We start from the raw sequence: 10000 nt of genomic DNA, 5'->3' as shown, positions 1-10000 counted from the left end.
AGGCCCCTGGCAGCACCTAACAGGTTAACGGAAGTACAACAAAGCCTAATCACCAAGATAGCAGTGTATAGGCATCTAACTAAGTTCAGTCCTATATTCACCGGGCTAACCTCTTTATACAAAACAATTTTAGTCCCCTTTTTAATTATTATTTTTTTTAAAGCAGCTTCTTTGCTTTCGATAGAAGCAAATATACCTTTTCATAATTTTCTTTTTTTTCTTTGTTTTTTATTTTGTTCAACTTACTTAGGCGGTTTTCAAGTATATAGTACTACTTTATTTATGCACCAATTGTTAAATAGGTCTTTGGGTTGTTAGGAGGCAACCTTCTAACAAATGCAGACCACACTGTTGCTGCACCACACACAACAATATGAGAACAATAACAAAACACAAAAAAAACATAAAAATATACAAACAACAAAAAATACAAAATAATAAACAGAAGAAAAGGAAAGCAAAAAAACAAAAAAAAAAAAAAACATTTGAATTAATTTCACATGGTCTACAAAATTATAAGTGCACTAGTCCAGACACAAGCAAGTACCTTAAGGACATTAAAGCATTAATTTCACAAATGAAAAATGTCACATAAACCTCAGTCTATATCAAAACTAGAATTATTACCTCTTTCAGAAAAAAGGAGGATGAGATCAGAGGTAAAAGTAAGAAGGTAGAATTGGCACAGATATTAGTATATCCTACAAGAAAAAGGGTGATATGGATATAAATATAGCTTGTGGCATTTACAAACTGCAATACACAGGGCATATCCATCTGTCCACCTATCCAATTCCCATCTATGGTAAAACTGTACTATCCTGCAGGGTGAGCTCATAGGGATGTTTCCTACTGTTCAGCAAGGGTTATAAAGTCTATTGATACACTACACACACCTAAAAAAATGTGTAAATGTGTTCTAATAAAGGTTGACATTTTTGGAGGGGAAAAGTCACAGTTTTACCAGGCTTCTTTCTGCTTTTTAAACAAATGAGAAATGTTATTATGTTCTGACCTGAGAATTTAAAGCTACTGAATCACACCTACCTAAACTAAGAGAATTTCTCTTTGAAAATTCTGGATCATCCCCCCATACAGTACATGCTAGCATTTTGGAATTCAATCCAGCTGAGGTGCAATTTGCTTTTGGAGAGTTTTTGGCTTGAAACAAGTTCCAAAAGAACTTGGAGGATTTTTTTTTTCCTTTTTCCATACTTTAAGCATATATTACAAGCGCATTCAACCATCTGCAACAGTTCTGTCCATACCATACCGTCCTATATTGCCAGCATATCAATATGGGAAAACAATCCTGAGTCAATCATTTGGTACTGTAAATTTTTTTTTGGGTTAGAGAAGCTTTGGAACTGCAATTAAAAGTCTTATTTTTTTAAGCAAGGGATCCTGTCTTCACTCCTACACACTGAACATATCCACTCTGATGCTATTGAAATTACCATCTAGGCCAGAAGCGGGTTTAGCTTTGACTTCCAACGGGTTATCTAAGTCTTCCAGCTTCTGGCTCAGCTCACTGTCAGACTCATCTGAGCAACTTTCTGTGGGTAGTGAGGTTTGAACCCCTGAGGTGCTGCACAAACTTGAGGTAACCGTTGAAGGCAAGGAGAGGGAGGGAGAAGAAGAAGGGGAAGAAGCAGCTTTCCTGGCAGATGCTTGAAAAAGAATATTAGGCCAGGACTTCATGGAGAGGCGAGAGAGATGAGGATAGGTGTTATTAGAAGAAGCTGCAGACTGCGAGGTAGATGTGGTGTTAGGACTAGGGGAGCAGACTGAGTGAGGTAATAATCTAACATGCTCTTTGGCATTTCTCATTGCTTGTTTGATTGTTTTCTCTTTGTGCAAGCTTGACTGGAGGTGTTGGCTAAGTGCTTCATTTCCACTAATAGCCACATCACAGGAAAGACACTGATGTTTGTTGACTGGGACTCGAAGCACTGTTTCTTGTGGGTCAAATAAAGCCTGACCGAAGTAACAGAAGGACTTCTGATGGTTTACTGCTGCCTCTTCGTCAGTAAACATCATCTGGCACTTTCTGCATATAAACTCATGCTTGACAAATGGGACAATGAAAGTGTCTGATAAGTCTGCATTTTTTGGGTTCGTTTGGGGTTCTTCGTTTGTGCTTTCCGTGGCAGGACATTTTTCTTCCTTCTTTTGTGACTCTTCATTTGCTTTTTTCTGCTGTTCACTTTCTACATTAGGCGAGTTCACTTGTGGCGGTTTTTGTTCATGCTGCTGTTGTTTTTGTTGTTTTTGTAGTGAATCCTGGAGGCTCTGCTGATACTGTTGGTACTGCTGTAACAGTGCACCGGGCGATAACCCAGCAATTGCTTGAGGCACTGCAGGACCGTATGGGAAGAGGCTCTCCATCCCACAGAATGGAGGGAGATACCCACCTTGCATCGTTCCATGAAGCTGGGGTGTGAAGTATGAAGCAAAGCCAGGAATAAAATATGGCAAGAACTGCCCACTTATGAAAGAAGATGGATCACCTGAAACAGCATTTTGAAGAGCTTGCAGCTGAGCAGGGTCCACGGGCATTTCTCCTACAGCTTTGCCCAACATAGAAAGAGCAGATGAGATTTTTTCCTCTTTTTTACTTTGTCTCATTTCAGATTTGGTAGCCTCTAATTCTTCTTTTACCTTTTTGAATTTGTGTCGCTTGTTATTTTTGTCTGGATCTTTGTTTTGATGTTCTGTCTGCTGTCCTGACAAAGAGGATGATGAGGATGAAGGTGGTGGTGGCGGCGGAGGAGGATGAGGTGGTGGAGGAGTCTGCAGCAAAGGTTTGGTGGGAGCACTGCTGAGAGACAGGGCAGGAGATGGAGTAGTTGAAGTAGGGAATCCAAGCATGCCTGCACCAGGAGATGTCAGAGCTGAAACATCAAGGAAAAATCACAGCTGTTAAACATTTTCCATCATTTTTATTTTTAAAACAATCGCTACCAAGTACAAAGCAATTTTCATGTGCATTATGATATCTGAAAACAACCATGTTTTTTGCAATAGAATATTTTATTAAAGGAATCTATATGAGTGAGAGTATAGTATACTGCAAAAACATAATCTATTTTGGGTAGTCCTGTTATTATGCTACCTTATCAGATGTAACTGGGATCACTTGTAAGAAATCAGTTAAGAGTTGTGAGAAAATCCAGTTAAAGGGCACAAATTTGCACCCGGACAAACTATGTTGTGATGTAAGGGGTGTAAATGCATTTTTTTCTGCATGAAGGGAAAATACTGCCTGCTTTTGCATGTAACAGATTCATTTTTGAACTGTGTTTTAGAGTTGTACTAGGATGTGTCTGCCTCCCAATTCTAAATCCGTACACAGAATATAAACTCTTATAAAACCTTAATTTGTAGGTGCGTATGGTAATGAATGGGTGATTGGCGGTAAGGGAAGGGGGGAAAGAGGCAACCTAACTCTTCAAAAGCGTTAGACAACCCCCCCAATATTGTTGTCACGTCCCCATTGTGACATGATCATACCCCTGTCCCGATTCCTGACTCTCCAAAGCTGGGAGACATGATATAAACAAAGCAAAACTTCAGTTCTATAGTGAGCTACAGCAAAGTTAGAAACAGTAGAGGGTATGTCTCTTTTGCCACTGGAAAATGAAGATGTTACAGATACTAGAGCAATGTGTGTTGAAAGTAGCATACATTTGTCTTACTGGCAGATATGGAAGCTTTTCAAAACAATAACATCTATTACTATGGTTATTTCTACAATCATTTTAAAATATATATCTTACTACCTCAGACAAAAAGTCAGATCATACACTTGGTGGCACAATGTGCACGGATCATCTTTCTACTTTTGTTTATTAATATTAACTTTCATAGCAAATATCATTCTTTCAAAAGCTTACTAGATTTATCTCTGCCTACACTGCTTTATTATTATGCTCAACCAATTATATATCACAACTTACCATTTGAACTCTGTGTTAACCCAGGCAATGGAGATGGGCTGTTCATCCCAGGAAGGAGAACTGGAGGAAGGCCAGGTAGCCCTTGGTAAGATGCTGCCAGATTGAGACCATGAAGAGTGCTGCTCTCCATTAAACTCGACTGCTGAACAGTTAAACCCAAAATATCTGTAGTCTTCTTTATCCGATCCAGTTCTTGTTGTGCCATTAGTTGCCGTACTGTTGTAGGAGCCAAATAATCCTTTTCACGATCAAGTTGACTTCCTATTGTATCTCTCACCTTTGTAATGTGTTGCTTTGAAAATATATGATCTCGAATGGACAGACGTGCTGAATATTTCACCCCACAAAGAGAACACTCCAGTCTAGTTCCATCTGGCCCAGTTTGGTTAATCATGAAAGGCTTCCCTATGTTTATTTTGAATTTCTTCTCTTTCGCCCGTGCATTTTGAAACCAAACTTGCACAACACGTTTGGGAAGACCAATTTCATTGCCCAGCATTTCACATTCTTGCATTGTGGGAGTCCGATAATCACAAAAGCAAGCTTTGAGAAGTTTAAGCTGAACATTACTCATTTGAGTTCTGAAACGTTTATGACCTGGTCGATCATAATTTTTGGCTTTAAAAAGGCTGTTACTACCAAATGAGTTTGGTGAGCTGGGATCTGGATCTGCTATACTTGATGTCTCACTACGGTCAGCATAGTCCTCAAATTCATCAGTCATATATATACTTTGGTCATAATCGCTTTCTCTGTCCATGTTATTATGTGATGTATTTGATAAAGAGAAGAAATAACTTTCATCACAATTGTCCACTGTGGGAGTAGTTCTTGTATTTGGCAAATTGTCATTGACTTGCATTTTTGGTTCTTTGGGAGTTTTTACATCTTTAGAACTACCAGTGGTGCTTTCCATGTCGTTGTTTCCCTCATCTCCTGTTGTAGCATCACTAATTGCTGTGTTAATTGATGATGTTTCATCAAAGTCATTTTTACTTTGATCAAACCTTTCAGCAGGGGGAGCATTCAAGTTCTCTATGTCCTCATTGCGTTCTGCTCTAAAAGATGATGGGCTTAAAAGATTCTTGGGTGATAGCTCGGCAGTTTTGCTCACAGGTGTGGAAACAGTAGAGGGCAAATCATTTTCACTTAGTTGGTCATTCTTTGGAAGTGTGGGGTAATCAAAAAACATATATTTATTTGGGCTTTCAGCACCATCATCCATTGCATTGAGAGGACTTGGTGGCAAACTATAACCAGCTTGCTTTCCCTCATTCCAGTGCCGAGACCTAATATGACTTTCTAATGCTGATTTTGCTTTAAAAAGTGCACGGCAAAAAGGACACCTTTTATGTGACTGAGCTGGACCTACAGCTCGAAATTGACCTTTTCTTTCTCTGGCTCTTGTATTCTGAAACCAGACTTGCACCACTCTTTTTTTAAGGCCCACCTCTCTTGCGATATGATCAAGCATCTTTCGTGTTGGATTGGAATCCAGCAAATATTTCTCATACAGTATTTCTAGTTGCTCAGGAGTAATTGTAGTTCTTAAACGCTTGTCCCGATGTTGGTCCTCACCACTATTGCCCCCTTCCTTCTCGCTACAATTATTATCATCTTTGTCATCCATCTTTCTTTTTAAAGAAGCAGCCGCAGGTGTATGTCCTCCATGTGGTGCACCGGCTTGTGGTGGCATGTGAGACATGGAGCTACCAAGTAACTGCCCTGCCATAAGTGGGTTGTTAGGGTCAAAAATCATATATGGCATGTCCATTGGCCTTTCTAAAAACTGTGAATGGAGAAACTGATTTTGGGCAGCTAAGAAATGCATGTGTTGGTGCTCGTGCCACAGTTCCAGGTTTGGAAAAGCAACTGAACATTGATCACATTGGTATTGTAGCAACTGAGGAGGTAGGCTGTTCTGTAGAGAAGACAAAGACATTGGTAGTGGACTAGATGTAACAGGATTGCTTTGTGATGCTGATGAAGGTCTTGCAGTTTGCTGAGGCTGTCTTTGCTGAGTTACAGATACTGAAGGCTGTGTATCGGGTGATGTTGTCATATTTGACTGTATTAGCTTGGAGGCTAATGAGCTAGCGATAGCATCAATTTGCTTTGGTTTCTCTGTCTGTACATCAGGTTTTGGTGAAGTTTTACCAAACTCTGGTCTGGGTGATGGAATTAAGGGAGTACTTGAGCCAGAGCCAGAGCTTACTGTGGTCGCAGTTGAAGCTTTTGATGTTTCCGCTTGACTAGTAGAATAGTATGTCTTTGGCATAATTTGATCTGTAGCATCCATGGAATCTTCCGTTTGACTTTCATCTAGAACATCATCATCTTCATCTTTATAACATAACTTTTTCTGATGTGTAATTAAATCAAATATTCTAGGGAACACAACATTGCATTTCTTACACTGATACTGCATGTTGCTAGTACGAATGTAACGCTCATTGGTAAGTTCTCTCTTTTCGCTATCTTTAGTTTCAGCTTGATTTTCATAAGTTTTCCTAGCTTTTTGTCTGGCATTTTGAAACCAAACAACAATAACACGCGTAGCTAAATTGAGAACTGTGGAAAGTTGTTCAATCTCATCGTCCTTTGGATATGCATTAGTATCAAAAAAGTCCTGTAAGACTCTAAGCTGATAGTCAGTAAACCTGGTTCTCGATGACCTTTTGCTGAAAGAATCTGACCTATGCAGATCCAATGAAGTTAGTTGTGGCTCAATTCTTATATCTTCAAGGACTGTTATAGGGGGATTACTGAAATTGTATGGTGAATCTTTATTTCTTTGACGTTCCTTAAATAGAGTGTTACGAAACCAGTGTTTAATAACCTTCAAGGAAAGGCCTGATTTCTCAGCCATCTCCTGAATTTGTTCCTCATTTGGGGAATTGTTAATGTCAAAGTAGGCACGTAGAATCTTTAGCTGGTCATCTGTTATTCTTGTACGTGGGCGTTTAAATTGTGAATGACGCAGAAAATTTGGATCTAACCCCAACTGTTGCTGGCACATCTGTGCAAGATCTGCTGACAAAGCATCCATGGGGGAGAGCTGTAGTGCAAGTTGTGGAGGTAAAGCAGGATGCTGTACAGATTGCATCATAATTGGAGGGAAGAGAGGCAAGTCCAAGGAGACAGGAAGTTGGACTTGAGGTGGAGCCGATGGCGGAGGTGGGGGAGGAGGAGGAGGTGGTGGTGGAGGGGGCGGTGGTGGGGGAGGAGGAGGAGTAGGAGGTGGCGCTTGCAAGGGAGTTGGAGTTGAGCTTGGCATTTTTACAGGTACAGTAGGAGTAAGTGGAGGTGGGGCTTGTGCAGGTGGTGCTGAGGGAGGAGGTGGTGGGGGAGGTGGTGGTGGGGGGGGAGTTTCTGGAGAAGATGGTCCAATTGGATAAAGTTTATCATATGCTTCTCTGTATTGGCGGGCAAACTTTTCTAATTCCCCATATGGGAAAAACTGTCCATGGATATGCTCTTGGTGACTCTTTAGGATCAGAATATTTGAAAATAACTTACTACATGACCCACATTCTAATTTTTCATGGTTTTCATTATCCCCAAGTTTGTTTTTCTTCTGCACTCTCTGTCTGTTTTCATTAAACTGAATTATTAGTTCAAATCCAAAGTTTTCTAGCAAAGCTTTTGCTGCATTTCCTCTAGCACCAGAAGCAATACGGGGAGGTGGAATTGTAGGTTCTGATGGCTTCTGCTTCTTTAAGTCTTTGCTGTCTTTCGGAGTGTCATTCTCATTTGTGACTTCTTGCTTTGGTTTTTCTTTTTTCTCAGCCACTTCTTCAGCTTCTTTGTAACATGCAGTATCTTTTGCTAGTTGGCTTTCAACACTCGCTGCACTGCTTTGTTCCTGTTTCAGTATCCTGCTACTATGATGCTGCCTTTGTGGTTGATGTTGTGACTGTGCAGCTTGATAGTGCTGAGCCTGCTGCTGTGCTTGCTGCTGTAGCAGCTGTAGCTGGGTCTGTCCAACTTGATGTTGTGCCTGAATTTGCAGCTTTAAGTCTTCGAGTAGTGATCCCGCCATTCCAGGCATACCAAATGCAGCGGAGGCTGGCAGTCCCAAGTCAGGATTTAGGCTAAACTCTGTCCCAGGAATATAAAATGGAAAAAGAAACTGAGGCTGCTGGAACTGAACAAGTGCTTCAGGAGTCATTGGAAAGTGAGGAAGAAATGCTGGGTTTAAAAACTGGGGTTGAAAGAATGCTGCTTGTTGTTGTAGTTCATGCTGCAGTTGCATTTGAAGCTGTGCTGGTGATTGGGGTGGGTGATGTGGAGGTTGGGTAGGAATAACCTCAGGAGCTTGCTTTTTGTTTATTTCTTTGGCATCTGTGTGGGTTTCTTTGCTATTAACAGTTGGCAAACTCATAGAATCTAGCATCCCTTGGCTTGGGCTGCTAATGTTCCCTGTTATGTTACTCCCACTAGTATTGTTACTACTTGGTTCTAGTTTGGCAGCCCTTGCCTTTGTTTGGTGTAGAACAGATCTCATATGAATTTCCAATGTAGAACTTTGGCTGTAGGCAACACTGCAAATGCTGCATTTGAATGGTTTGTTATCAGTGCTGCTGTTGGTCTCTTGAGGAACTGGACTTGATGCTTCTTGTAAAACCTTTTTAAGCTTATGCAAATGAGACACTGAATTGTAATGGACCAAAAGAATGTTCTTTTGAGTGAAGGACTCTTTACATACTGTACACTTATATGGTCGTGATGGGTCTAAAAATTTTTCCATAGTAAAATTTGGCCCTTTTCTAAAAGGCAAGGTCCGCTTTGGTTCTGAGCCCAAGTCATCTGGAATGGAACTACTGTCGCTCCCAACCGGGCTAGCTTTACCTTCATGGTCAATCTCGTATTCTCGCTCATTCTCCTGTTCTAGGGAGTGGTCGTCTGCTGCTATGCTTTCAGTTTCAGCCCAGAGATCCCCATTTACAGGTAAGGATGCACACAGCTGCTGGATTTCAGTCTCGCTATGCTCAGGGTGGCCCGTTTCCAAATGTTTTTTTAAAGCAAGGAATGTACGGAAGCTACGTTGGCAGAGGCTGCACATGGTAGCAGCCCGGATAGCATGATACTGGGAATGTATCTGAAGCTTCTGCATAGTCTTAAAAGCCAAACTACAATGTGTACAACGGTATTTATAAACGTGTCGGTCGGAAACCGAAAGCTGCTGCCTTTTCTGCTGCTCACTAAGCTGTTCCGTCAGTGAGTCGCAGGGCTTGGAATCTTTGCTGCTGTTTTTACTCCATTCTGGGGGATCTGACGATTCTTTGGACATATTCTGCTCTTCTGTTTTGATTTCAATGCCAGCCTTTACATTATCTCCACTTGGGTTGTTTTTTTCCTCTGTTGGACTGTCACCTAATTAAAAAAAAAAAGAGAGAATAAAATTAGCACTAATGCATTTGTTCTCATTTGTATGTGCATAAAAGTTTTATGTGGATGAGTGTTGTAGGATTTATTTTTCATGTGATCAGCAACAAAGAACAAGCATGTAATACAATAAAATTAAAAGGCAGAATCTGCTGTACAAGCTCTTATGAGCTGAGATGCGTTAGCCATTAGAATATGGAAAAATGATACTACTGGTATTGTTAGAAGACGTCTGGAGACCGGAGGTCTGCAAAAATAATTCATCTTTCTGCTCTGCAGATTTAGAAGTTAAAACGGGGTCTCTACAGTATTAATAAATATAGAATTATATGCTGATCTATTTTTTAAATAAAACAATTAAATAATGAGTTAACTATGAAGCATCTTGCAAAATGATAATATTCAAAATAAAAATAACATTTAGTTTAGCACTGTTTGACTGTTCTGATGATGCCTTTCCATTTTTCACTGGTATCATTAAACAGTCCTGTCCACTGTTTTTGAACACTGTATATAAAACAATATGTACGTTTAAAATAGAATGCTGCTTCTCTGCACTCACCTGTTGGCTTTCCAGACAACTCAGTGGTGGTAGACGCAGGCGTCTCACCTTCCAACTTCTCAAATGCAGCCGGTGGCAACAGCATACTGTT

At 40.4% G+C, this 10000-nt stretch overlaps 1 protein-coding gene across 2 annotated transcripts in view; it reads right to left on the bottom strand.

Annotated features, from left to right (window-relative positions):
• Window positions 1-10000, bottom strand: part of ZFHX4 (zinc finger homeobox 4) — a 139149-nt gene that overhangs the window by 2072 nt on the left and 127077 nt on the right. For both annotated transcript variants that reach the window (XM_075213680.1, XM_075213681.1), the window contains exons 8-10: window positions 9910-10000; window positions 3960-9335; window positions 1-2894 (exon numbers count right to left, since the gene is read on the bottom strand). The exon at window positions 1-2894 is cut by the window's left edge and continues 2072 nt beyond it; the exon at window positions 9910-10000 is cut by the window's right edge and continues 27 nt beyond it. In XM_075213680.1, coding sequence (XP_075069781.1) covers window positions 1417-2894; window positions 3960-9335; window positions 9910-10000 — 6945 coding nt within the window. In that variant the 3' untranslated portion in view covers window positions 1-1416. The remainder of the gene's footprint in view (window positions 2895-3959; window positions 9336-9909) is intronic.

This window comes from Mixophyes fleayi, chromosome 5 (genome assembly GCF_038048845.1).
Source record: "Mixophyes fleayi isolate aMixFle1 chromosome 5, aMixFle1.hap1, whole genome shotgun sequence".
Lineage (NCBI taxonomy): Eukaryota > Metazoa > Chordata > Amphibia > Anura > Limnodynastidae > Mixophyes > Mixophyes fleayi.
The sequence above is the reverse complement of the archived record's forward strand: the minus strand, read 5'-3'. Positions and strand labels throughout refer to the sequence as shown.